The 11,685-nt window shown below is 41.8% G+C and overlaps 1 protein-coding gene across 1 annotated transcript in view; it reads left to right on the top strand.

Moving 5' to 3' along the window:
• The window catches only part of LOC102993303 (zinc finger imprinted 2), a 141,093-nt gene that overhangs the window by 128,208 nt on the left and 1,200 nt on the right, over positions 1–11,685 (top strand). Inside the window, 3 exon segments of the mRNA XM_055078875.1 lie at positions 7,775–7,876; positions 9,801–9,971; positions 10,167–10,259. Coding sequence (XP_054934850.1) covers positions 7,775–7,876; positions 9,801–9,971; positions 10,167–10,259 — 366 coding nt within the window.

The following is an 11,685-nucleotide window of genomic DNA, read 5'->3' as shown; positions in this document are numbered from 1 at the left end:
TAGGCCCCCTCTACTCCGCATCCAGACCCCACGTCCCCTTAAGCCCCCACCTCTCCCCTCAAGGCCCAGCTCTCATACTTGACCCTGCCTTTGTCCCGCCCCTCTGCCCTGTCCCTAACTTTCTCCCAGCTCCACCCCTTTTATGTACCTCAGCTCACCTCCTTCATTCTGCTCCCCCCTACCTCTGTCCCACCGTTCCTCTCTGTGTCTTTCCCCCTTGCTCTGGTTCCACCTCTCCTCTCCCAGTCCCTTACCTTCCCTCTACCTCAGCACTGTCCCCACTTCTGCTGCTCTACCTCAGTCCCACTCTGCAGTCTGTCCCCTCTGCCTTGGCCCCTGCCCCTCCTTCCTGCTCCTCCCGCCCATCTCAGTCCCACCCCTCCTCTCTGTGTTCCTTCCCCTTGCCCCATGTCTCCTTCTCCCTCAGCCCTGTTGCACCTTCTCCTCCACTTCTGTCCCAACCCTCCTCTCCGTATCCTTCCCCTCTGTCCTGGCTCTGGACCCCTCCCTCTCCTCAATCCTGCCTCTCTTTTCTGCTGCTCCTTTACCTGAGTCCTGCGCCTTCTTTCTGTGTGCCTAGCCCCTGCCCCGGCACACCCCTTCTTTCCCAGACTGGCAGCTCTTTTCTGCGCTTCCTCTTTAACTTGCCCCACTCCTCCTCTGCTCTGCCCCTGCACTCTGCCTTGCCTTGCTTTGCTCCCTTCTCTTGCCTCAGCACCTCTCTTCTGTTTGCTCCCTTCAGTCCCTGCTTCCTCCTCCCACCACAGCCTCTGCCCACCTGGGATCTCTTGGTCTCCGCCCCCTTCTCCCCACACTCTCATCCCCATTTCTCCGGAAGTTCTTCCCTACTCAGAAATCAAGCAACCTACCATCACTCATACATTTTTTTTTAGGAACTCTTGAGCTTTTTTTTTTAGTGTTTAACGTATTAGCTGCTTTTGTCACTACTTTCTAACATGCTTCCCTGGAGAACCGAGGGGGCGGGGCGTGGGCGCGGCGGTGAGATAGAAGGGGCTATTTGGGTAGAAAGGATAGAAAGTATAAATACTACCTTTCTCCTTTCAGGAAATTTACTTGCTGCCCTGTTTCGTTTCAAAATTCATAATATTTTTGCATTAAATTACATAATCTATTTTCGTCTTACTATAAAACATGTTTCTTAATAGTAGACTTAAAAATTGATTCTTCAGGATGGTATGCCTCGTGATTTTCAGCTCCCACCTTATTTAAACCTTACAGCAACATGAGAAAAAAGGTCTTTCTTCTTTTTCCTTATTTTCACAGATGAGAGAAGCTAAATTTATTTATTTTTAATTAATTAATTAATTAATTTTTGACTGCTTTGGGTCTTTGTTGCTGCACGTGGGCTTTCTCTAGTTGTGGCGAGCAGGGGCTACTCTTGGTTGCGGTGTGCGGGCTTCTCATTGCGGTGGCTTCTCTTGTTGCGGAGCATGGGCTCTAGGTGAGCGGGCTTCAGTAGTTGTGGCTCGTGGGCTCTAGAGTGCAGGCTCAGTAGTTGTGGCGCACAGGCCCAGCAGCTGTGGTTCGTTGGCTCTAGAGCACAGCCTCAGTAGTTGTGGCGCACAGGCTTAGTTGCTCCGCAGCATGTGGGATCTTCCCAGACCAGGGCTGGAATCCATGTCTCTTGCATTGTCAGGTGGATTCTTAACCACTGCACCACCAGGGAAGTCCCAAGAAAAGCTAAATTTCGAAAGGTGCTACTAATTACCCACGTTTCCACATCATTTTGTGTAGATGGCTAATGTTCCAAAATAAAGAAACCATTTACTTCCCGTATGTCAAGTAAATAGTTAATAATGAATGTTTAAAGTGGAAATGAAGTTATATTCTTCTAAGGAACTTTTTGGTGAATGGAGAAATCAGAAGTGCAATTATGAATTATTTAAAAAATAATTGAAATAGGAGTGGTGACATCCCCTAAATTTTGATACATAACCAAAATTAACAGCTTTCAATAGTCAAGAAAGAATGAAATAAATTAGGCATTTGTTTCAGGAGATTCCCAAAGTCCCACAAAGAAACTGATAAAACTCTAAAGGAACCAGGAGTAAGAAAATAATAAAGATAAGTGAAACTAATACATGAGAAAACAAAAATAATGGCATTGGAACTAGCAGCTGGTACTTGGGATGAGTGGCAATAATGAAAAAAACAATAGCAGTAATTAACAAAAAAGACAAACTAGGAATAAAGCAACATTGACTAGAGACAGGATAAAGTTGTGTACTTAGGAGATTTCAAATTCTCAATCATGTGTTAATATATTTCAACTTCAAGCAAATGGATAATTTTGCTGGAAAAGTATTTTTTAAAAATTGGATTCAAGAAATAGAAAACCTGAGCAGACCAATGAGCATTACAAAGCACCGAACAAAGTCATTAATTGGTTGACATCAGAGAGCCTTTTGCCCAGATGGTTTTAGTGGTATCAAGAGTTAAAAAATAAAGTTTGAGTAAAAAAATGTTAGGAAGAAAAAAAATGTGCCAAGAACTACTGAGGTATGTGGTTAAAAGTTGGATGATAAGGGATGTAGGATTAGGATAAGACTGAGCTCCAAATGATAAATATTTAAGGGAAGCAGAATCAAGAATTTATGTAAAAGAGAGAAAAGGAGGGATGCTGAGGGTGCCCTCTGAGGAGACAGAGCCATGAGCTTCTTTTCAGTACCTATGGCCTGGAGGGCCTTGACTGTTCAAGGTCTTGCTTTCCTTCTTTGGGCCAGGAGAAAGGATTTGACTCTCTGCTCTAGCTTTGGACCTGGCTAGTCTTGGGAGGCAGGCTGGCAGGATTTTACAGTCATTTCCACTACTCCTTTCTTAGGATCCTTTCCTGGAGGCTGCAGACTTAGAAATTCAATGCAGGGGGGCCTCATACATTCCAAGAAGGAGGCGATAGCAAATTTAATAATTGGTGGTAGGTGGGAAAATTTTTAGAAAAAATTATACTCTGCTCATACCTTATCCCAGACTAAATTCCAGCTAAAGAATTAAAATGAAATGTTTAAATAAAGAAATAAGAAAATATATTTAAATATTTAACTGATCTCTGAATGGGTAGTGATAAATTGGACTTTGAAATATTAAAATTCTGTGAAGACTAAAGAGAAAGTGTGGCATGGTTGGAATTTTTTTAAGCAAATATGTCAAAGAGTGAATATCCTGTATTTATATGGAGGCTTTACCAATCAGCAATAGGAACACCCTGGTAGAAAAAGGGCAAAGGATAGGAGCAATGTATAATTGGCCAATAAATCTGAAAAAAGTAGTAAGCTCTATTATTAATCAAAGGAAATGCAAAATTAAAGAATAAAATATATCTTTCATTTGTCTTATTGGCAACAGATTTTGAGAAATAATAATGTTCTTGGCTGGCAGAACTAGTTACATAATTTGCAGGGTGGAGTGCAAAGTAAAAAAGTGGGGCCCCTTGTTTAAAATATGGAAAGTCTCAACTCAGCAACAAGAGAACATTAAATTAAGCTTGAGCCCTTCTGAGGCTCTGTGACTGTACTGGTTACATGCCCATGAAGCTGGCCTATTGACTTGCAAGGTGGGTATGTAATCTTATATATTGAGATTGGAAGAAGAAATTGGTGGAAGCCTTTGGGAGGAAAATTTGGCAGATTGTGTTAAGAACTTTTTTTAAAGTTCATACCCTTTGTCCAGGTAATTTCGCTTTTAGGAATCTGTCCTAGAAGGGAAATATCAGAGATGTGGACAAATACTTAGTTTCAGTGGTGTTCACGCATTATGATTTATAATAATGAAAAACAAAAATGCCTTCAAACAGAAAAACTGCTTGTCATATAAATCACAGGTGCATGTTTTTTAGTGGAGAGGAGAAAAGAAAAAAGGAAATGTTTCCCCCAAGTGGCAATTTTGTTCGTGATTTCATAGAGTGCAAATTTTATAGAAGAAAAGTATTTTTTATTTTCCTGATCATAGATGATAGAAGGTTCATTGTAGGACATTTGAAATTAGGAAGTAGTTTTGAGGGAGAAAGTATAAAATTACCAGTAAAAATAATTTGTAGTCTCACTGCTCATGGTGTGGTATTTTGGTTTACTTTCCATTTTTTTTCCTGTGCTTTATATGGTTGAGTATACATTCTATGTTCAAGTTTCTTTCCTGCTTTTTCACTTAATATTACAACCTAGATATTTACCCATGACTATAACAAAGCTAAAAATTTTTTAGTCAAATATACAGAAAAAGGCACAAACCATTAGTATATAGCTCAGTTTTCACAAAACGAACACACTGTGTCCATATCATGAGCTACTGGATTAAGAAAATAGACCATTACCAGCTTTCCGGAAACCTCTTATGTTGTCCCCTCCCAGTCATTACCACTGCCCCCCGAATGTCAGTCCCAACTGTTACCACCATTCTGACTTCTAACACCTTAGCCTTGTTTTGCTTGTTCTTGACCTGTGTACAAATGGACTCATATAATGTGGACCTTTTTTTTTTTTTTTTTTTTTTTTTTGCGGTACGCGGGCCTCTCACTGTTGTGGCCTCTCCCGTTGCGGAGCACAGGCTCCGGACGCGCAGGCTCAGCGGCCATGGCTCACGGGCCCAGCCGCTCCGCGACACCTGGGATCTTCCCGGACCGGGTCACGAACCCGTATCCCCTGCATCGGCAGGCGGACTGTCAACCACTGTGCCACCGGGGAAGCCCTGGACCTTTTTTTGAGCCTGATTTCTTTTACTCAAGAGCAAGATGCATCCATATCCTCAATTCTGTTTAGAATTCCACTGTTATGAATATACCATTCTACTGTGGCTCTGTCTCCTCTCAGACACTTAACTATCATCTGATTTTTTCATTTTGAATACTCTGGAGGGTGTGTAGTGATATCTCATTGTGGTTTTAATTCAGATTTCTCTGATAACTAATGAAGTTGAGCCCTGTTTCATATATTTACGGCCATTTAGCTGTCTTCTTTTGTGCAGTACCTGCTCAGATCTTTTAACTTTTTTGCTCTTGTTTTGTTTGCCTTTTTCTTACTGATTTGTATGATTTCTTTATATATTTTGCATATGAATCCAGTTCTTTGTAGGACATATGTTTTGTAAGGATCTTTCCTCATTCTGTATTAACTCATTTTAATTCACTTTTTAAAGTGACATTCTTCTGTGATTCATCAGTTAGTTCAGTTCATTGTGGTTTGGGGTTCAAGCCTCCTTTCCCTTCACTGCCATTTCTGAAATTTTTCTAGCCTGTGCCTGTGGATCTTCTAGACCTGGTACTGTGACTGAGGCAGCATCCTGTCTGTAGATGTGCAAATCTATGTGACTGTTCATTTAGACATTTGTGTGAAAAGAGCTAATTTCCTTTGCTTCAAATAACCTCTACTGTCTAGTCCTAACTGTGGAAGCCATTTGTGAGTCTCTCTGTGTAATTTCTGCAGGTCCTGAGGTTTCTGAATCCTTTCTTCATCTGGTACAACTCTGCACACCATCTTCCACAGCAGTGTGTTCTGAAGCAGCCTGCCTTTTAGAGTATTTCCATCCTTTGAAGGGCCAAGCTGTAGAGATGCTGCACATGACAGAGGTTTTGGATATCTTGAGGAATCCCCAGCTCATTCATCTACATGATCAAGAAAAAAATCCAGAAACCATCTGCATAAGAAACCCAGGGGCTCTGAAAGTTTCCCACCAAAAGTTTAGGCATTTTCAATACCTGTCAGTGACTGGGCCTCACCAAGCTGTGAGCCAAATCCAGGAGCTCTGCTGGCAATGGCTGCAGCCAGAGACCCACACCAAGGAGCAGATGATGGAGCAACTGGTGCTGGAGCAGTTTCTGAATACTCTGCCAGAGGAGGTTCAGGCATGGGTGATGTCGAAACAGCCCAAGAGCAGCAAGGAAGCAGGAAACCTGGTGGCAGACTTGATCCAAGCATGTGCAGAGAGAGGTGAGAGAGGGAAGAAGCAACTGGCTGTTTGCATTTATTGAACATTTGCTGTATGCCTGGCATGTAATAGGGAGCTTAATAAAGATTTGTTGAATGACTGGACAAATGAATTTTATAATCCAGTCTAATCTGCCTAATCTTGTGTGAAATGGAAGAAATTAGGGGTTTGGCTTTTGCTTATTTATTATTTCTCTAGGAGTACCCCTTCCCTCCAGCTTTGTTCCCCCTCCCCTCCACATTTCTTATTAAGCCTGAACTTTAGTATCAACACAAAAGACCACACAGCCACACACAAAAAAAAGAATGTGGGAGATATGAGGCCTGGAAATTTAACTTCTGTTAAAATTTGACTTGTCTCTTGGAAACTCAAGTTACGGGGCTTCCCTGGTGGCACAGTGGTTGAGAGTCCGCCTGCCGATGCAGGGGACACGGGTTCGTGCCCCGGTCCGGGAGGATCCCACATGCCGTGGAGCGGCTGGGCCCGTGAGCCATGGCCGCTGAGCCTGTGCGTCTGGAGGCGGTGCTCTGCAATGGGAGAGGCCACAACAGTGAGAGGCCCGGGTACCAAAAAAAAAAAAAAAAAAAAAAAAAAGAAATTCCAGTTACTAGATTGGAAGTAAGGGCATTTCAGTAATGAGAGAAGAAAGCTGTTCACTCCTAATAGTGCTTTGAATAAAATTGATACTAAAAACAAAGTATTATTTGGGTGTATATAGAGAGAGACAAGGAGAGAAAGGCAAGGGAACAAGACTTGGGTGTGGACCAGTGGGATGGGTTAATTACATGTAAAAGTATAAAAAAATAAATTTGAAATAAACATGAGGGTCATGCATGGCTGAATACTGATGTATCATGAATTAAGGATTCTGATCAGTCCTGTGCACCTGCATTCCTTAAAAGAATTTTGAAGATGTTAATAGTGAACATGTTGGACACTTAAAATGTACTACATTCTAGGTATTTTATAATATTCATTTACTTCTCTTAATAGCCCTTGCAATAGGTATTACCCTCCTTCCATAAATGAGGAGACAGAGGCACAAAAACGTTGAATGACTGGCCCCCGTCCCACGGTTAGTAATTAGCAGTCAGGATTCAGCTGGGAGGCTGGCACCAGCATCTGTGCTCTTAATCATGGTGTTACACTGCCTCCAGTGGACTTGGGGGATATTGTCCCACGTTGGTCTTAAACTTGGCCAAAGGCACAGCCTTTGATGGAGCTGGAACTCAGGGGAAAGGAAAGAGCTCTCTAGGATATGAGAAAGAAATTACAGATTAATGAAAGGTACACTTAGAAAGAGACTGCAGGCAAGGAAGGCCTTCAAGGTTCAAGTTTCTGTAGGGAAGGTGGTGGTTGTATTCTAGATCAGTGAGTGAAAAAGATGTAGGGAAAGCTTAGTAATAAGAGTTGCCAGTTTTAAAAAATGCATGCTGTGTGCTTTACATATGTAATGTTTAATCCTTACAGGAGCCCTTAGAAGTAGAAGTCTTATCATTTTCATGTTACAACTGGGAAACTGAGGTTCCCTGGTGACTGAATGGACGGTGAGGCTAGGACCACTGATGTAAATAAAGAGGAACTTCTGCTTTATTTGGAAGGCACTGAGAAGCAATGGAAGGGTTTAGAGGTGGGAGATAACCAGAACTCTTTTCTGGAACTTGCCATATTGAGCTGAGAAATGATTTCTGTGGTCTTTCTCTTGTCATAGGAAGTCCAGGACTGCTGCTCCCTCCCGTGGCAGGACAGGGTGGCATGGGGGTGGCAGGCTACTCTCTGTGCCTGTGGGTGCTGCCAGACTGGACTCAATTCCATGGTCATTTCTGCTCCCTTCTAGGTTTCCCTGCTCAGGACTCTGTCCTTACAGAAAAGAGAAACACCGAAGAACAACAAAAGAAGGGCACAACGATGTTTGACAGTATGCCATCTGCTAGATCTCAGGTGAGTCAGGCTTTCTTCTGATTTAGTTCTCCAATATGGGAACCTCACCTTCTTGATTTCCAGACATTCCCCGTCTAATTAAACCACATCCTCATTTCCTCAAAGTCTTTATATAAACATTACCTAACTGAGCCTTTTCCTGGCTTTTGTATAAAAAATGTTCTTCTGACTCTTCGTATTCCCCTTCCCTGCTTTATTTTTCTCTGTCACACTTATCACCACCCCACATACTATATCTTTAACGTTGTCCCTCTTTTCCTGTCTTTTGAATTAATTTTTCATTGTTTAGTATTCCATTTTATCTCCACTTTTGGCTTAGTCAAAACCATCCTCATGTGGTTTATACTATTATTATGCTCCTTTTTATATATGAAATAAATGGCAGCTATTACAGGGACATGATACTGTTGTGAAGTTTTTTTTTTTAATTTGCTCCTTAATGTTCTTGTTAAATCACTTTTTGAAACCTAGGAGAAATTAATATGCTGCACTTCCTTTAGAACCAGAAAAAAATTCATGGGAGGGGCATGACAATTAGGAAAAAATTGTCTAAAAATGCTCCTGGAGGGAGAGATGGGGGAAAAAAAGTTGAGAAACACTGTCCTAGATGATCTGTTCCTGAGAGTAACCCTCTGTCCTTACGGTGTCCATGTCAAGGATCCCAAGTGAAGATGCCCACAGGGACTACTGAGGTAATATAAACGAATACCATATGTAAGTGGGTGGATTATGACAAACTGGGGGGCACCTGCCCCATCTAAGGGGCAGCTATGACTCGGCTTCAGCTGATTGCACCGTGTGAGAATGTGGGTCCAGATCCCCAGATCTTCTGATTTTTTTTAAAGAGAAGCCAAAAATCCAGTTAATAATTTGAAATATACAAATTTTTTGGTGTTGGCAGCTAATATGAATTTTGAAGAAAGAATTTAAAAAAACACATGTGAGCCAAATAAATCCCTCTATAGGAGCTGGGCAGCCAGTACGTGCCCTCTAGTTTAAGTCATATGTTCATTGATCTGCATAATGTTTCCATAAAAACACAAAAGATGTATATTAGTAAAATGGGTATCATAGTCTTATGTAGTCTTCTAAAATCTGCTTTTTAAATTCGCCCTTCGGTTACCAAAATTGTTGCATGTAACTGTAGTTAATTAGTTTGTATTGCTGGAATACTATTCCATGGTATGACTATACCATAATATATTTATTTCTTCTACTATAAATGAATGTTTGGGTCTTTTCCATATTTTGGATGTTATAAGGCAGATGTTATGAACATACCTATCTCCAAGTACACATGAGCAAATATACCTAGGAACAGAATTTCTGAGTCCAAAGTGGTTTACTAATTTACATTTCCCTTAGCATCTTATAAGAGGCCCCAAGGGTCCACATTTTAGACAATATTTCGTATTGTCAGACTTCTTAATTTTTGTCAGTTGAATGGGTATAAAATCATACTTTGTCATTTTGAAATGTTATTTTCTTATTTATTAATAAGATCGAATATCTCTTCATATTTATGAGCTCTTTGTGTTTTATGGATGAGTCACTGAGGCTTAACCTATACCATTCTCATAAAGCTTGTTAGAAAGAACCAGACCCAGAACCTAAACCCAACTGTCTCTGATTCCTGAGGTTGAGGTATACTGCTCAGCTTTTAGTTATTTGCATTTTTTCTTTCTTTATAAAGTGACTTAAAAGGATTTTTCTCCTGCAACCCAAATCTGTCAAAATTAGCAGCAGGAACTATCTCAGAAATGTTCTCACTTCTCTCAGACTATAAGACAAAGGTATCTTTCTAAGTCTCTAGAAATAATCTAAGTGGATTAGAACACTTGGATTAGAAGCTTTCTGCTGGTCTGAACATCTGCTTCATGGTCAGTCCCCTCTCATCAGGCACCTTTTCCCCTCCTTGGGATAATTCCTGGATTTCGATCATTTAGGAGTGTGTATGGTATTTTAGGAGCTGGTGACTTTCAAGGATGTGGCTGTGGACTTCAGTCCAGAGGAATTAACCTACCTTAGTGCTGCTCAGAGGAAACTCTACTGGGAAGTGATGCTGGAAAATTATATGAACCTGGTCTCCCTAGGTAAGCTGTGATGACCAAAACTGTCTCCAGACATTGCCATATGTCCCTGGTGGCAAACTCATTGGAAACAGGCTTTATTTTTCTTCTGTTTAAATTTGCATTTGCCTTATTATCTCACCGTCTTTATAACCCAGGCTGGGAGTTCCTGTGGGTACAGGACAGAAACCCCAAGCTATGAGTCTCCTTCTTCAACAGGGTACCAGTTCCCTAAACCTGACATTATCTCAGGGCTGAAAGTGAAGGAGTCACGTGCAGTGGAGGAAGACAGCAGTAAAATGATATGTCACGGTGAGTAGTGAGACAGGAATCGTGGGAAGACAACCGCAGTCATCCAGGAGGGGCCTGGGAGCTGTTCCCCAAAGACCTCTCAGCTCAGGGAGAAGGTTGGTAAGTGCTCTCACCTCAGGGGTTCATGCCGCTTCCCCACATCACGTGCACTCAGTACTTCTTTCATCTCCTCTCTGAAGCTCATCTCTTCCTGCGGCATGAGTTCCTCTCCTGCGCAGCTCCAGGGAGGCCAGTTTCCCTTTTCTCTAGTGTTCCAACTCCTGCATTCATTCATGCCTTTCCCCAGCAGCTAGAAATCAGAGGTCGTTCCTCTTTAACTGAGACAAGCAAAGAACCTTGGCGTGATACCACTCCTCTTTCCAGCCCCACTCAGGGGGTTGGCTTTATAAAGCACAAACTTTTGACCAGCTTCTTACCACCCTCAAAAGAAAATCGAAACTTTTAGCAAAACATTTAAATGTGTCCCAGTCTGGCCTAAAATTCACATCCCAGCCTCATGTCTCATAGATATTCCAAGTAGAAACCTGTGTTGCTGGCTCCCCAGGACTGTGTACTTTCACAGTTCAGTGTCTTTGCTCAGTATGTTTTATAAGCTTGCCACCCCCTTCACTGCTTACTGAGCCCTAATGCCATCCCGTCCGTTGAGTTTTTCCTGTTCCTAAATGGAATCAACCCCCACCCCCATCTCTTCTCCTGTTGTCATTTATAGCCTGATTGGGGTCCTTTTTACAGACTTATTATGACCATCTGGTTGGATAATGCTTTGCTCAAAATAGGCATTTAATAAATGGTGAATTGAAGGGAATGAGGTAAGATTAGAGATTGGGAGCCAAGAAAAGAGTTAGAATCCTTTTGCTTTATTCTGAGCAAGAGGTTGTTGACCTGTTTACTCCAGCGTTTCCCTAATGGTCCTGTAGAACTATGGTAATAGGTGTTCTTTTTTTTTTTTTAAAAAAAAAGGGTGTTCCATGACGAGATCAGTTAGAGAAATGCTGCATACTATATTTCCCCTCTTTGGGGAAATCCTATGGTATCTCCCAAATTGACTTGACAGTGGAATCCCTTTATTGCCACAGCTATTAGTCGCTCGGAATAGTAGTAATTTGCCACGCATGGTCTGGATGCAGGCAAACCCCAATCCCAGCTCTTTCTCTGGTTTCCTCCTTGTTCTCCTGTCTGTGTCTCTGGCATCTTTGTCAAAGTTCAGTCCTCCTGGATGGTCTCTTTTCTGCCTCATCCTCACCCTTCCTTGATTACTGTTCTTTCCATCCTCCCATTCTCTCCTTAGGTTCCCAGAAAACTCTCAAACCTCTTTAAGAACTGTTCTGCTATGTTTGGTCTCTTTCTTCTGTTTCTACTATAATGATGTGTCTCTCTGAGTAAAAATAGTAGAGGAACTTTTACATTGCTTTTAGATTGGGAGAAA

This window comes from Physeter macrocephalus, chromosome 17 (assembly GCF_002837175.3).
Source record: "Physeter macrocephalus isolate SW-GA chromosome 17, ASM283717v5, whole genome shotgun sequence".
In the NCBI taxonomy this organism is placed as follows: Eukaryota; Metazoa; Chordata; class Mammalia; order Artiodactyla; family Physeteridae; genus Physeter; species Physeter macrocephalus.
The sequence above is the reverse complement of the archived record's forward strand: the minus strand, read 5'-3'. Positions and strand labels throughout refer to the sequence as shown.